General features: G+C 42.5%; 2 protein-coding genes across 3 annotated transcripts in view; one reads left to right on the top strand and one right to left on the bottom strand.

Moving 5' to 3' along the window:
- KIAA0391 (KIAA0391 ortholog) overlaps nucleotides 1-5,690 on the bottom strand; it is a 143,272-nt gene extending 137,582 nt beyond the window's left edge. The window contains exons 1-4 of the mRNA XM_006759702.2: nucleotides 5,598-5,690; nucleotides 3,984-5,257; nucleotides 1,663-1,710; nucleotides 1,066-1,198 (exon numbers count right to left, since the gene is read on the bottom strand). Coding sequence (XP_006759765.1) covers nucleotides 1,066-1,198; nucleotides 1,663-1,710; nucleotides 3,984-4,966 — 1,164 coding nt within the window. The 5' untranslated portion in view covers nucleotides 4,967-5,257; nucleotides 5,598-5,690. The remainder of the gene's footprint in view (nucleotides 1-1,065; nucleotides 1,199-1,662; nucleotides 1,711-3,983; nucleotides 5,258-5,597) is intronic.
- Nucleotides 5,691-5,832: 142 nt separating this feature from the next.
- The window catches only part of PPP2R3C (protein phosphatase 2 regulatory subunit B'', gamma), a 29,744-nt gene continuing 23,627 nt past the window's right edge, over nucleotides 5,833-11,949 (top strand). Inside the window, exons 1-3 of one of the 2 annotated variants that reach the window (XM_015561316.1) lie at nucleotides 5,833-5,919; nucleotides 6,014-6,277; nucleotides 10,005-10,132. In XM_015561316.1, coding sequence (XP_015416802.1) covers nucleotides 6,220-6,277; nucleotides 10,005-10,132 — 186 coding nt within the window. In that variant the 5' untranslated portion in view covers nucleotides 5,833-5,919; nucleotides 6,014-6,219. Of the gene's footprint in view, nucleotides 6,278-10,004; nucleotides 10,133-11,949 lie in introns of both variants that reach the window. The other variant, XM_006759708.2, reaches the window with a different exon arrangement.

Genomic DNA, 11,949 nt, shown 5'->3' on the forward strand with positions numbered 1-11,949 from the left:
CAACAACAACACCCCTCATCTCTGGGGCTTTACGCAGCATTACTTCATTTAACCTTCACAGCCACCCCAGGAGGCAGGCTTAATAGTACCCCTATTGTACCGATGAGGAAGCTGAGGTTTAAGAGATGTGAAGTAACAGCTGAGCAAGTGGCAAGGTTGGGATCCAAGCCATAGTCTGAACTGAATGGGGAGACTTGAGCTTGTGCTGTTGAAATGCTCTGATTTCTTGCTCTGCCCTCCTACAGAAGAAGGAAGAGACTCTAGCCTAATAATATTGTGAATTATAAAAAGAAAAAAGAAAACTTGGAAGATAATTTTGTTATCTTAAACTCTCTTGACTAAAAAAGTTGTGAGAGCCAAAACCGGTTTGGCTCAGTGGATAGAGAGTCGGCCTGCGGACTGAAAGGTCTCAGGTTCAATTCCGGTCAAGGGCATGTACCTGGGTTACGGGCACATCCCCAGTAGGAGATGTGCTGGAGGCAGCTGATCGATGTTTCTCTCTCATCGATGTTTCTAACTCTCTATCTCTCTCCCTTCCTCTCTGTAAAAAATCAATAAAAAATATATTTTAAAAAAAAAGTTGTGAGAAACCATAATACTTTCACGGGAATTTACTGAACACAGTTTTCTGGAAACACTTAGATAAAGACTAAGCATCGTCTTTTTGGCTTAAGTGCACCTTGTGCCCAGATGAAATAGGACTGACTTCAATAGATGGATAATAGTCTGACCCAATTGTTCCATGAAATTCTAAAGCAATCTCTCTTAAAGGCTGACAACTATGGCCAGCAAGCCAAATCCAGTCCACTGCTTCTCCTTGCATTTAAAAAAAAATCCAGTCTACTGCTCATTTTCGTACGTACAATTATTACTGAAACACAGCCATGCTCATTCATTTCTGTATTGTCTATGACTATTTTCACTACAACAGCAGAGTAGAAAAGTTGCAAAAGGGACTGTATGACCCACACAACTGAAAGTATTTACTATCTATCCTTTTAGAGAAAAAAATGCCATCCCCTGCTCTATACACCAAGAATGCAATAAAACCTGGTCCAGACTCACCTGAGGTGTCGTCTTTTTGTACTGGTCACCACCATCTATCACATCGCTCAGGATTTTTCTCTTGAGGAATTCATACTCTTCTGGACTCAAGTGAATAGACTCTATGGTTTTCCCACAGCCCAAGCATTGACCACTGTAATTACAATTGTTTGTGTTAAGTAGTGTCCTGGAAAAGGACTTTTTAAAGAATGAATATTCCTAAGACATGAGGAAATTGAAGGATAACTTTTAAAAAAAGAATATAAGCTTTATGATCATCACATGCATTATGTGATTTTTTTGTACACCTGGTAGTAATATCACACATTAGTGTGCCAGAAAACACAAAAGAGTAGACTGCTGGACATCCAGATAAAGTTTTAAAAGTTATTCCTAAAACACAACTAGGCGAAAATATCTGACTTTTCACACAGGCTCACAGTACCGACAGGAAAAACACTTTGAGCACCACATATGCAAAACATGGCTTTTGCCTTGGGTACTCTAACTCTTAATTATTTTATCTCTAAGACATTCACGAATTAAAAGGTTTAAACAGTAGCAAAACAACCTATTAAACCTGAATCAAACAAGTTAAAAATAAAATATTGGCCTTACTTTTTCTGGATTGTGGTAAATTGTCCTTTCCATTGTTCTCCAGGAACACTAATAAAAAAAAAAAAAGATTCCGACTGAATCCAAAGTTTAGAAACTAGATAGGCAAAAGCTCTTAAAAGTTCAGACTATTTCCCTAGAAAGGTTTAATTAGAAGAGTGGTTGATATACTGTAATAGGCTAAGAAGCTTATGGTACCCCTCCCCTACTCTGGATCTCGTTCTTCCCTTCACTTCTCTCACATGACCCTCATCTTCAAGTCTAAATCTACCTTCACAGGACCTGTACAGAAAGCAGCTGATATTAATAGTGTAACCTCTTAATTAAACTCAACTCTAACCTTCTCCATAAAGTTGCCAGAGATTGTTCCTGCCCATGATTCAAGAGTAATTTCTTCTCTTATACTATCTTATATCACCATTATTTTTTAAAATCTGTTTTTATTTATTTTAGAGAGAGAAGAAGGGAGAGGGAGAGAGAAACATCGATTGGTTGCCTCAAGTATTCACCCCGACCAGGGATGGAACCCGCAACGTGGGCATGTGCCCTGACCAGGAATCAAACCAGCAATCTTTTTGGTACATGAGACAACGCTCAACCAACTGAGCCACACTAGCCAAAGCTACTACTATTATTTAACTGACATGTATTGCATTCCCAGTTGAGAATGCCATAAAAGATCTTGTGTCACAAAATATCCTCAGGAAAGAGCACAAGGAGGGCCGCCCAGTTTCACTCACGGGAATCGGATCCTTGAAACGGGATCGGATCCCATGGCTGCCTCGCTGAAGGGGAGGCATGAAGTCGAAAATCGTGACCCAGAGGCCCAGCCCCACCAGCAGCAAGGGCAGCGGCGAGAGCAGGCTAGGGGCCTGGGCTCCGCATACTCTCCCCAGAATTATGCCTATTCTAATTAGTGGCATTCAAAATACTTATTTGCTCAACTTATCATTTCTTCTTTCCTCTTACATATATCACCATGATTCTATTAATTCCATTGCTTTCTCTTCTTCAGTTCTTAATTCAGAATCTCATAATCTCTCATTTAAACCATAATTGCCTCCAAACATATTTGTTTCCAATTTTAATCCCTCTCCAATCTTAAAATCTAAAATCCTTGTAAAGATTTTTCACAATCTAGTGCCTCTGTTGATATTCAATAAGTTTATTAAATAAGATAATTCAGCCCTAGTAAGTTTGGCTCAGTGGATAGAGTGTCAGCCCTTGGACTGAAGGGTTGACGGTTTGATTATGGTACCTTGGTTGCAGGCTCGATCTGGAGCCCAACTGATTTGTCTCTCTCACATGGATGTTTCTCTCTCTATATATATACTGATGATATATAGTAGAAAAAGTGGGCGGGGGGGGGGGACAAAAAAATGAGAGAAAAGGAATAAAATTTGAGGAAATAGCCTGAAGCAAATTAATGGTGAAGAAATGAGAAAGTTAAAGACTGAAGCGATAAATAGGCATGGAGCCAGTAACTTAAATAAAAGCAAAAGAAAGACATTGAAGAGCTTTGGAGAGAGCAGTTTAATGATAGAAAGATCTAAAATGCACTGCAAGGATGAAGATTTTTCATGCTAATGCTTACAATATCAGGTTTGATCAGGATCTCCCCTTCCACTCTAACCATCCAAGGTGATGAAAATGCATAGATTAAACAGAACACATTATACCAGTCACTAGGTTTCAGAACTTCTGAAAATACTAATACGACCCAGACAGCTCGTTTTCTTGCTATAAACTCCAACCACAAGTGCTATTCATAAGTACTTACATCTTGCCAGATCCTTCGAAATAGAAAAATACATAAAAACTACAAATTCTCTATAATTTCCCTTTTATATGATGAGTAGAGATTAACACAATTTGTTTATGCTGCTTTTTTTAGAGAAAGACAATTTTGTCTTAAAGGGAAACAAATCTTAATAAGAGATGGAAAAGATACTATAATCTGAATAATCTCAGCAACCAATAAAAAAGGCGGCTATATAGGTACAGTGGGGCCTTGACTTACGAGTGTCCCGACTAACGAGTTTTTCGAGATACGAGCCGTCTCTCGGCCAATTTTTTGCTTTGAGTTGCAAGCTAAAATTCGGGTTACAAGCCAGCTTCAGATACCCCACCACTAGTTGGCGCAGCGAACGTCACAGTGAACGCCACAACATCAGCCCAGCATCACCTGTCTCACTCGTTCACTTTATGATTTGACATACAAGTAATTTGAGTTACAAGCTCCGTCACGGAACGAATTAAACTCGTAAGTCAAGGCCCCACTGTATTAAAATAAAAACATACAGAAAAAGAAAAATCAAAATTACCTCTCAAACCATGTTTTTATACTGTGTGCAAATGATTCCCCAGGATATAGCTGATTATTTCTTAGATACAAAAGAATGTCTAGCAGTTTCTTTGAATATTGATCATCTTCTATGTCTTTTCCAAAATCAAAGAAGGCTTTTAAAGTTTCCATCATGGGAATAAGATCATGATCTAACAATTCCTGAAACAGATTCCAAGCTGTGTTTACATCTTGATGAAGGAGGGCTCCCTGGATACAGTCACCATAATTCTTTTTTGAAGGGGTTATGACTTTTTTGATGTCTTCTAACAGCACCAAGGCCTCTCTCCATCTGTCTGAGTGGATCAAGCCTCGGATGAGAAGAGTGCTTGCCGAAGATTCTAAACTCTTGTATCTGGCTTTCAAGATTTCGTAGACATCAAAAACTTCTGATGTCTGCTTATGAAAGACACAAAGACACAAATACTTGACCAGCAAATTATAGCTTACAATACCATTGTTTTTTGCAGCTACCCAGGCCAGCAAAGATTTGGCCACATCTATAGAGCTATTGTAGGTAATCATCCGTGCAATGATCCAATCTTCAAAATTAGCTCTCCCTTTGAAATCTTCTTTAAGTTTATCCCACTGCTCTGAATTCAAAGGTTGTGTTGGGAGCTGAATACTGTTTCTCTCCGGTGGCAAGGCATGATCGTGGCTCTGAGGATTCATTTGAGATCTCTTCTTAGCCGCTCCAGCTGCAAAAAGGTGAGGGAACTCAGAAGAATCTTTATTACTTCCCTCATCTTTTCTGCGATATCTGGCCTTGGCAATCAGATTTATTGCTTTGGTATTTTGTGGAGACACTGTTTTAAGAGAAAACAACTTCTGTTGGTTCCTGATGCCATAACAGTCTTTCAGAAAGAAAAAGTTATAAGAGTGTCCTGGGCCTACTACTCCAAGGTATGGGTTGTTTCTCCAAAGCTTTGGAAAGCTTCTAATGCCAGTGAAACAGAAAGTCATTATGCAGTGAGATCAGCAGATGGTGAAGAAAGCCCCTACTTCTACCGCATAATTAAGGAATTGGGGGGTGGGGGTGAGGGGACGAGTTGAAGCGCAACTTTTTAAAAGATGATTTTCAATTTCTCACAGAAAAACCAAGGCTCTGCTTTTGAGGCTACTTAATCGCAATGAAGTCTTATGAGTTTTCTCCCTTAAAAAAAAAAAAGTTGATCCGGGGGCATCCGATCTCTGTCGCAGTCCACAGAACCGGGGCAGCAATGTCTGGTGCCGGTTACGGTACAGTCCGCGAACCTGAGGAAAGAGCACAAGGAGGGCAGCCCAGTTTCACTCATGGGGATCACAACCGTCCTTGAAACGGGATCGGATCCCATGGCTGCCTCGCTGAAGGGGAGGCATAAAGTCGAGCCCAGAGGCCCAGCCCCACCAGCAGCAAGGGCAGCGGCGAGAGCAGGCTAGGGGCCCGGGCTCCGCATAACTGTCCCCAGACCCCCGAAACCGCAGGCCAGGGAATGGGCTGGGGAGGCGGGGGGAGAGAAGGCCAACAGCTCAGGTAAGGGAGGGGGGGGTCCACCAAGGGCTCCGCCTACAGCGCACAGATCCATCACAAACCCACTTCACTTCAACAACTCACCGCAGCGCGCACGCTTTTTGAACGCGACCATAACCGCGGCGGAAACTACCGGGACCACAATGCACCGCGACGGCCCCGCCACGGGGGCGTGGCTAAGCTGGGCCAGGCCTGGCGGCGAGAGAAAGGCGGCTTGGAAGCTTTTAGTGTCCGAGAGGCCTACGGGGGCTGGTCAAGGCGTCTGCTACATTTAGGGGAACCTTAGGGCCTCCATATATCCTCAAGGAACAAATAAGAAGAAATTGTGGAGAAAACGCTTCCCGGAAACGCCAAAGGGCTCCTGAGTCACGTGGTGCATACGCGCCAAGCCCAAGATAAACTAAAAGTACGGGCTCCCCTATCCTGCGCCTTTACAGTCTGGCGCTGTGCGATTGGGAAGCTGCCTTAAGGACGTAATTTTCCACCTTTTCTCCCGCCAGCTTTCCCCGCTGTTGGTGTGACCGCCGCGTTCTCCGCAGTGACCACATTCCCCGTTTCGCCTCCTCAGCCGACTTCCGCCCGAGTCCAAGATGGTGGCCGAGCGGCCTTCGCAGCCTCTCGGAGGCTGGCGGCGGGTTGATGTCTGAGCTGGTGGTGGCGGGGGTAGCGATTAGCAGATGCCGGAGCTGCTGCGCGGGAGTCAGTCATGGACTGGAAAGAAGTGCTTCGCCGGCGGTTAGCGACGCCCAACAACGGTCCCAACAGTGAGTCCAGGAAGGGGAAGGGCCGCCCGCAGAGACAGCCCGGCCCTCACCCCCTAGAGGCGGGGGCAGAATGGGAGGGGCGGCGGCGGGGGGCCGCGCTTCCCGCTGCTGTGGACACTCGCCCGAGAAAGCCGGCCCAGTGGACTGTGGTTCAGAGATCAGGGAGGTTCACCCACACTTTCCCGAGGAAGGATGTGCGGGCGGGGAGCTCCCAGATGGAGGAGGAATGAGAACCCTGGTCCAACAACTCTGGGGTCCTACCGCCGTTTTACTATCACTTTCCCTTCCCTCCTTATCCATTTAAATGTCATACTCCATTTTTCTTTGTCCCTTTCCCCATCCTTCACTCTTGCTTGTTCACCAACCTGTTTAAACTCTTTCCTGTTTACACCTGCACCCAGGGCAGCCGAAAGTGCCGGAGAAAAAGCGGAACCCGGCACATTGTCTCTCACTTTTGATTCTTGTCCACTAACGCAGCGGTTCTCAACCTGTGGGTCGCGACCCCTTTGGGGTCTGAACGACCCTTTCACGGGGGTTGCCTAAGACCATCGGAAAACACATATATAATTACATACTGTTTTTGTGATTAATCATTATGCTTTAATTATGTTCAACTTGTAACAATGAAAATACATCCTGCATATCAGATATTTACATTACGATTCATAACAGTAGCAACATTACAGTTATGAAGTAGCAACGAAAATAATTTTATGGTTGGGGGTCACCACAACATGAGGAACTGTATTAAAGGGTTGCGGCCTTAGGAAGGTTGAGAACCACTGCACTAGACTGTTCACTCTCCTGCAATCCTTCTCACTTCCCAGCCCTCCAGCCTTCCACTGTCACCTCCTGCTCCGTACCCTCAGCCGCTGAGCTGGTCTGTGTGTTTGAGTAGAAGCAATCAAGGCCCCTCGCCTGTTCCCACGGTGTCCGTCACCGCACCCACTTTGCTTAAAAATGGGGAACTGTCAGGCCCCTGTTTGAGACAGTCCCTCCACTCCAGCACTAGGTCGTGTCCCTTTCTTTTATTTTCTCCCTTATTTGTAATATGTTCGTTCTCTGCTGGAGCATTTCCATCAGTTCCAACAAACATGCTGTCACATCCCTCACCTTAAAAAAAGTAATTTGATCTCATAGTCCCCTCCAGCTTTAGCCACATTTCTCTACACACTTTATAGGAAAACATACTGAAAAAGTTACCTGTACTTGTGCTTTCTCCTCCCCTTCGTTCTTAAATCCCACTCCATTGCATGTCTGTTCTGTGCTAATTACTGTTCCAGCTACAGCAGTAAATGCAACACACAAAAACCCTGGTTCTTGTAGAACTTACACTTTAGCATCGGATGAGATGATGAAATAAGCAAATCATATGGGCTGTACAACTTCGGTTTGAGACTGTTTTCTCCTGGGTGTGCTAGATCCCGTTTTTGCCTACTCAAGATACGTCCTCTCGCTCCAGCATTCTTCGTTTTTCTTTCTGTCATTCGCAGCAGCATCTTAACATGGTGGTATTTCTCTCACCTTAAAGAGACTCTTAACTTCCACTTCCAGCTATGCCTTATTTCTCTGTTCCTCTTATATCTTCATCCTACACATATTTTCTTTTTTTTGGTTTCTAGGAGACATACACTCTTATTTTTCCTCCTGCCTCACCAATCATCCCTTCTCAGTCTGCCTTTTCTTCCTCTTCTCCCAACAACTTAACACTGAGTGACATAGGTTTGGGACTTAGAAGTTACACTATGAAAGTTGAAATGATAGCGGAAGAAGAAATTTAAAAAAAGAAGAAATGTCCAAAAAATAGGAGAATCAACAGCATGGTCTCATAAAAGCCAAGAAAAGGTTAGACTCAATAGTATCAAATTTAACAGAGAAACCAAGGACAGGTGTATCCATTAAACGAAGCAACAGAGTGGAGAGGTAGCGAAGGGTAAAGGGGCCAAATCCATGGGGGTGGAAGATGATTTGACTTTGGGTGCAGGGCACATAATTATACAGATTATGTATCATAGAAATGAACACTTAAAACCTCTATGACTTATTGGACAATGTCAACCCAATAAATTTAATTTAAAAAATAAGCAATTTGGTCATTGGTTGCCCTGGCAAGAAACTCTACGGTTTCTGTAGAGTGATAAGAGTAGAAGCAGGATTGCATAAAAAGGGATGAGAAATACGAAAGCAGAGAATGCCAATGTAGGCTTTCTTTTTGAAAAAGTGTATGAGAAAGGGAGGCGTTATGTGTGGTAGTAGGTAGAAAGGAAGGACTTTTGTGGGGTGGGGAGATGGAAGAGACCTCTGTGTGTTTGTAAATTAAAGAAAAGCCAGTAAAGATGACGGAATTGAAGGTAACTGAATGGGGGAGGGAGGAAGAAGGAAAGAAGTGATGGGACAACCAGAGAATTACAAAGGCTGAGATTAAGCACTGGGGTAAAATGAGAGGTTAGCCTTGGATGAGAAAGGAGATACCTCTTCCCTTAAAACTGGCAGCAAGAAAGATGTGATACCTTCCTGCCCTCCCACTTCATTTAGATGTTTATGGGTATCCATGTGCAGTAGGCTCTGTTGTGAACTGGGAGAGATTGTCATCTGTTGATGGTGAATACAGAGGGGGTTTGAGGAATGTAATGACAGTTTGAAGCAGTCGGTCAACAAGAGGAATCAGCAAGAGAACATCAAGGGCAAATAAAATATGTCCTGGTGTTTTGAAAAGCTGACTTACTAATTAGTAACCATGAAATAAATTTGTGGGACCAAAATTGTACAGTTTTCTCCAAAGGTATTAAGCCTTGGTAAACAAGATGTTAAGATTGGTCCAAGGGTAAAAATTAACATGGCAGATGTGTCAGAAATGCAGGCATAAGAGGAGTTTAAGGGAAGGAAATGAGACCAGGAAGAGGAAAATAAACTTTTGAGAAAATAGATAACAGAATTAGAGACCTCAATGAGGCTAAAGTGCAGGTATTATGGTAGTGAGGTTTTGAATAACCAGGAGAGAAAAATTATTTGAGAGTACATGAGAGCTTAAAATTTTAGAAGAGCAGATAAGATCTGTGGTCTTGCCATAGAACTGAGTGACACAGTAGAGGTAAAAGCAAAAGCCTTCAAGGTTGAGTCACCCACGTCTGCTCTTCCTTGTTGATTGCAGGACATTGAGGTGAAGAGCCCTGTGCACCAGTTATCATGGTCCACAGACAATTGTGGAGGAATGGCTAAATGACAGCTCCCTGCCAGCAGCAGGCAGGTGGAGAGGTTGGAGAGTAACAGCATCTGGATATGTGAGCTTCAGAGGAAAGGGTTTTCGGAGGAAGAGTGATTACAAGGCTGAAACTTCATGAGGTCAAGGGCTGTGCCTGTTTTCTCAGCGCCCTAGCATCAGTGACTAGTATAGGGTTCAGTATGTAGTAGGTGCTCAATAAATATTTTTAATTGAATGAATTAGGAATATGCCATAGGTCTATAGGAGAGGCAGTGGTTTGAGGAAGAAACAAGTATAGTGATTTAAAAAAAGTAGAGGGAGCAGCTGAGAGTGAAGATGTAGGAGAGGCTGTTTCAGTGGAAGATAGTGAGTCTTGGTATTTCAAGAAAGTTAATATAAATATTTAGTGTCTAAGCACAAATGTGAAGACCTTTTTTGCACTGTAATTAGGCTATACTAGATGACCTGAGAAAAGTATTATTTGATTTTAAAAATGCTTTCCCCCTGAATCTATTTAATTAACAGAAAAAAAAAGTGAACAGGAATTAAAAGATGAAGAAATGGATTTATTTACCAAATACTACTCAAAATGGAAAGGAGGTAGAAAAAACACAAATGAATTCTACAAGACCATTCCCCGGTTTTATTATAGGGTAAGTGGTATCTAAGCAAATGTCTTGCAGAGTTTATAAATGAAATGCAATTTTTAAAATGGAATAAGAATATTTTATAAATAAATTGAGGGTTATATCCTGTGGGGGTTTTTTGGGGGTTGTTTTTTTTTTTCGTTAATTATTACCTGAGGATATTTTTCCTTTGATCTTTTAGAGAGAGTGGAAGAGAGAGAAACATCGATGTGAGAGAAACACATCAATTGGTTACCCCGACCAGGGCCTGGGCCAGGGCCAGGGCCAGGGAGGAGCCTTGCAACAAAAGTGCCCTTGACCAGAATTGAACTCTGGACCCTTTGGTCTACAGGCCAATGCTCTAGCCACCAGCTAAACCGGCTAGGGCTGGTTATATCTTTTTTAAAAACACATTTTTATTGATTTCAGAGAGGAAGGGAGAAGGGAGAGGGAGAAATAGAAACATCAATGTGATAGAGAATCATTGGTCAGCTGCCTCTTGCATGCCCCATACGGGGGATCAAGCCTGCAACCTGGGCATGTGCCCTGACCAGGAATCGAACCTTGATTTCCTGGTTCATAGGTCAGTGCTCAACCACTGAGCCACGCTGGCTCTGTGGGATTATATCTTAAATTTTATATATTTATTATTTCATTTTAGTTGATCTTACCATTATTTTGGAGCTGATAAAATCCTGAATTTTCATATAAATTAAGATCACAAAGTTGTTAATTGCCCCCTCTTTTTGAGTTACAGGCTTTTTCTTCCTAATTTTTATTATGGATATTAGTAATGGGTGTTCTGTTGGATTATGTTGTCAGGCTTTTTGTAAAATTTAGGATTACCTGACTGATAACAATTTTTTTTTAATCCTTACCCAAGAATATTTTTTCCAATGCTGTTCAGAGAGAGTAGAAGAGCGGGCGGGAGGAAGAGAGAGAGAGAAACATGGATGTGTAGAGGGGCACATCTATTGGTTGTCTCCCACACTCACCGCAACGTCCTGGGGATCCAACCTGCAACCCATGTATGTGCCCTTGACCGGAATCAAACCTGTGACCCTTTGGTATGAGAGCCTACTCTAGAACCACTAGTCACACAGGCCAGGGTTGATCACAGTTTTTAACTTTGCTTTTTACTTATGTTGTGAGGTATATAATTTTTTGTTCAAGGTTAAACTGAAAACTAGATTAAGAATGGAAAGTTTGAAGAGTTACATTTATTTATATGTTTCTTTGTGCCAAAATTGTAAAGAAGTGTTTGAAGAGGGTTACAGATTAAAACATACCTTAAGAAAGCGATTTACATACAGAGAACAAATTGGTGGTTGCCAGATGGGAGGAGGGTTGGGTACTGGGTGAAAAAGATGAAGAGATTAAGAAGTACACGTTGGCACTTATAAGCCCTGGCCAGGTGGTTCAGTTTGTTGGAGGGTCATCACCTACACCAGTGGTCGGCATACTCATTAGTCAACAGAGCCCTCTCTCCTTCTCTCCCTCTCTCCCTTTCCCTCCCTACGACTTTCCCTCCTCTCCCTCTCACTCTCCCCCCTCCCTTTCTCTCTCTAAAAAAAAAATCAATTAAAAAAGAAAGCTATTTCCAGCTAAAATTGAAAGTGACTGAAAAGAATAAGACTTATTTAGCATTATTATGTAAAATGTAACCACTGTTGGAATTTTAGATGAATGTATTTGTAGCACATTCTTTCTCTTGTTTCTTCTCCACTGCTACAAAGCACTTATCTTTGGTAACCATTTAACCATTGAGAGAGAGAGAAAGAGGAGAGAGAGAGAGAGAGAGAGAGAGAGAGGAGAGAGAGAGACACTGATTAGCTGATTGACTA

This window comes from Myotis davidii, unplaced genomic scaffold, assembly GCF_000327345.1.
Source record: "Myotis davidii unplaced genomic scaffold, ASM32734v1 scaffold176, whole genome shotgun sequence".
Taxonomy (NCBI): domain Eukaryota; kingdom Metazoa; phylum Chordata; class Mammalia; order Chiroptera; family Vespertilionidae; genus Myotis; species Myotis davidii.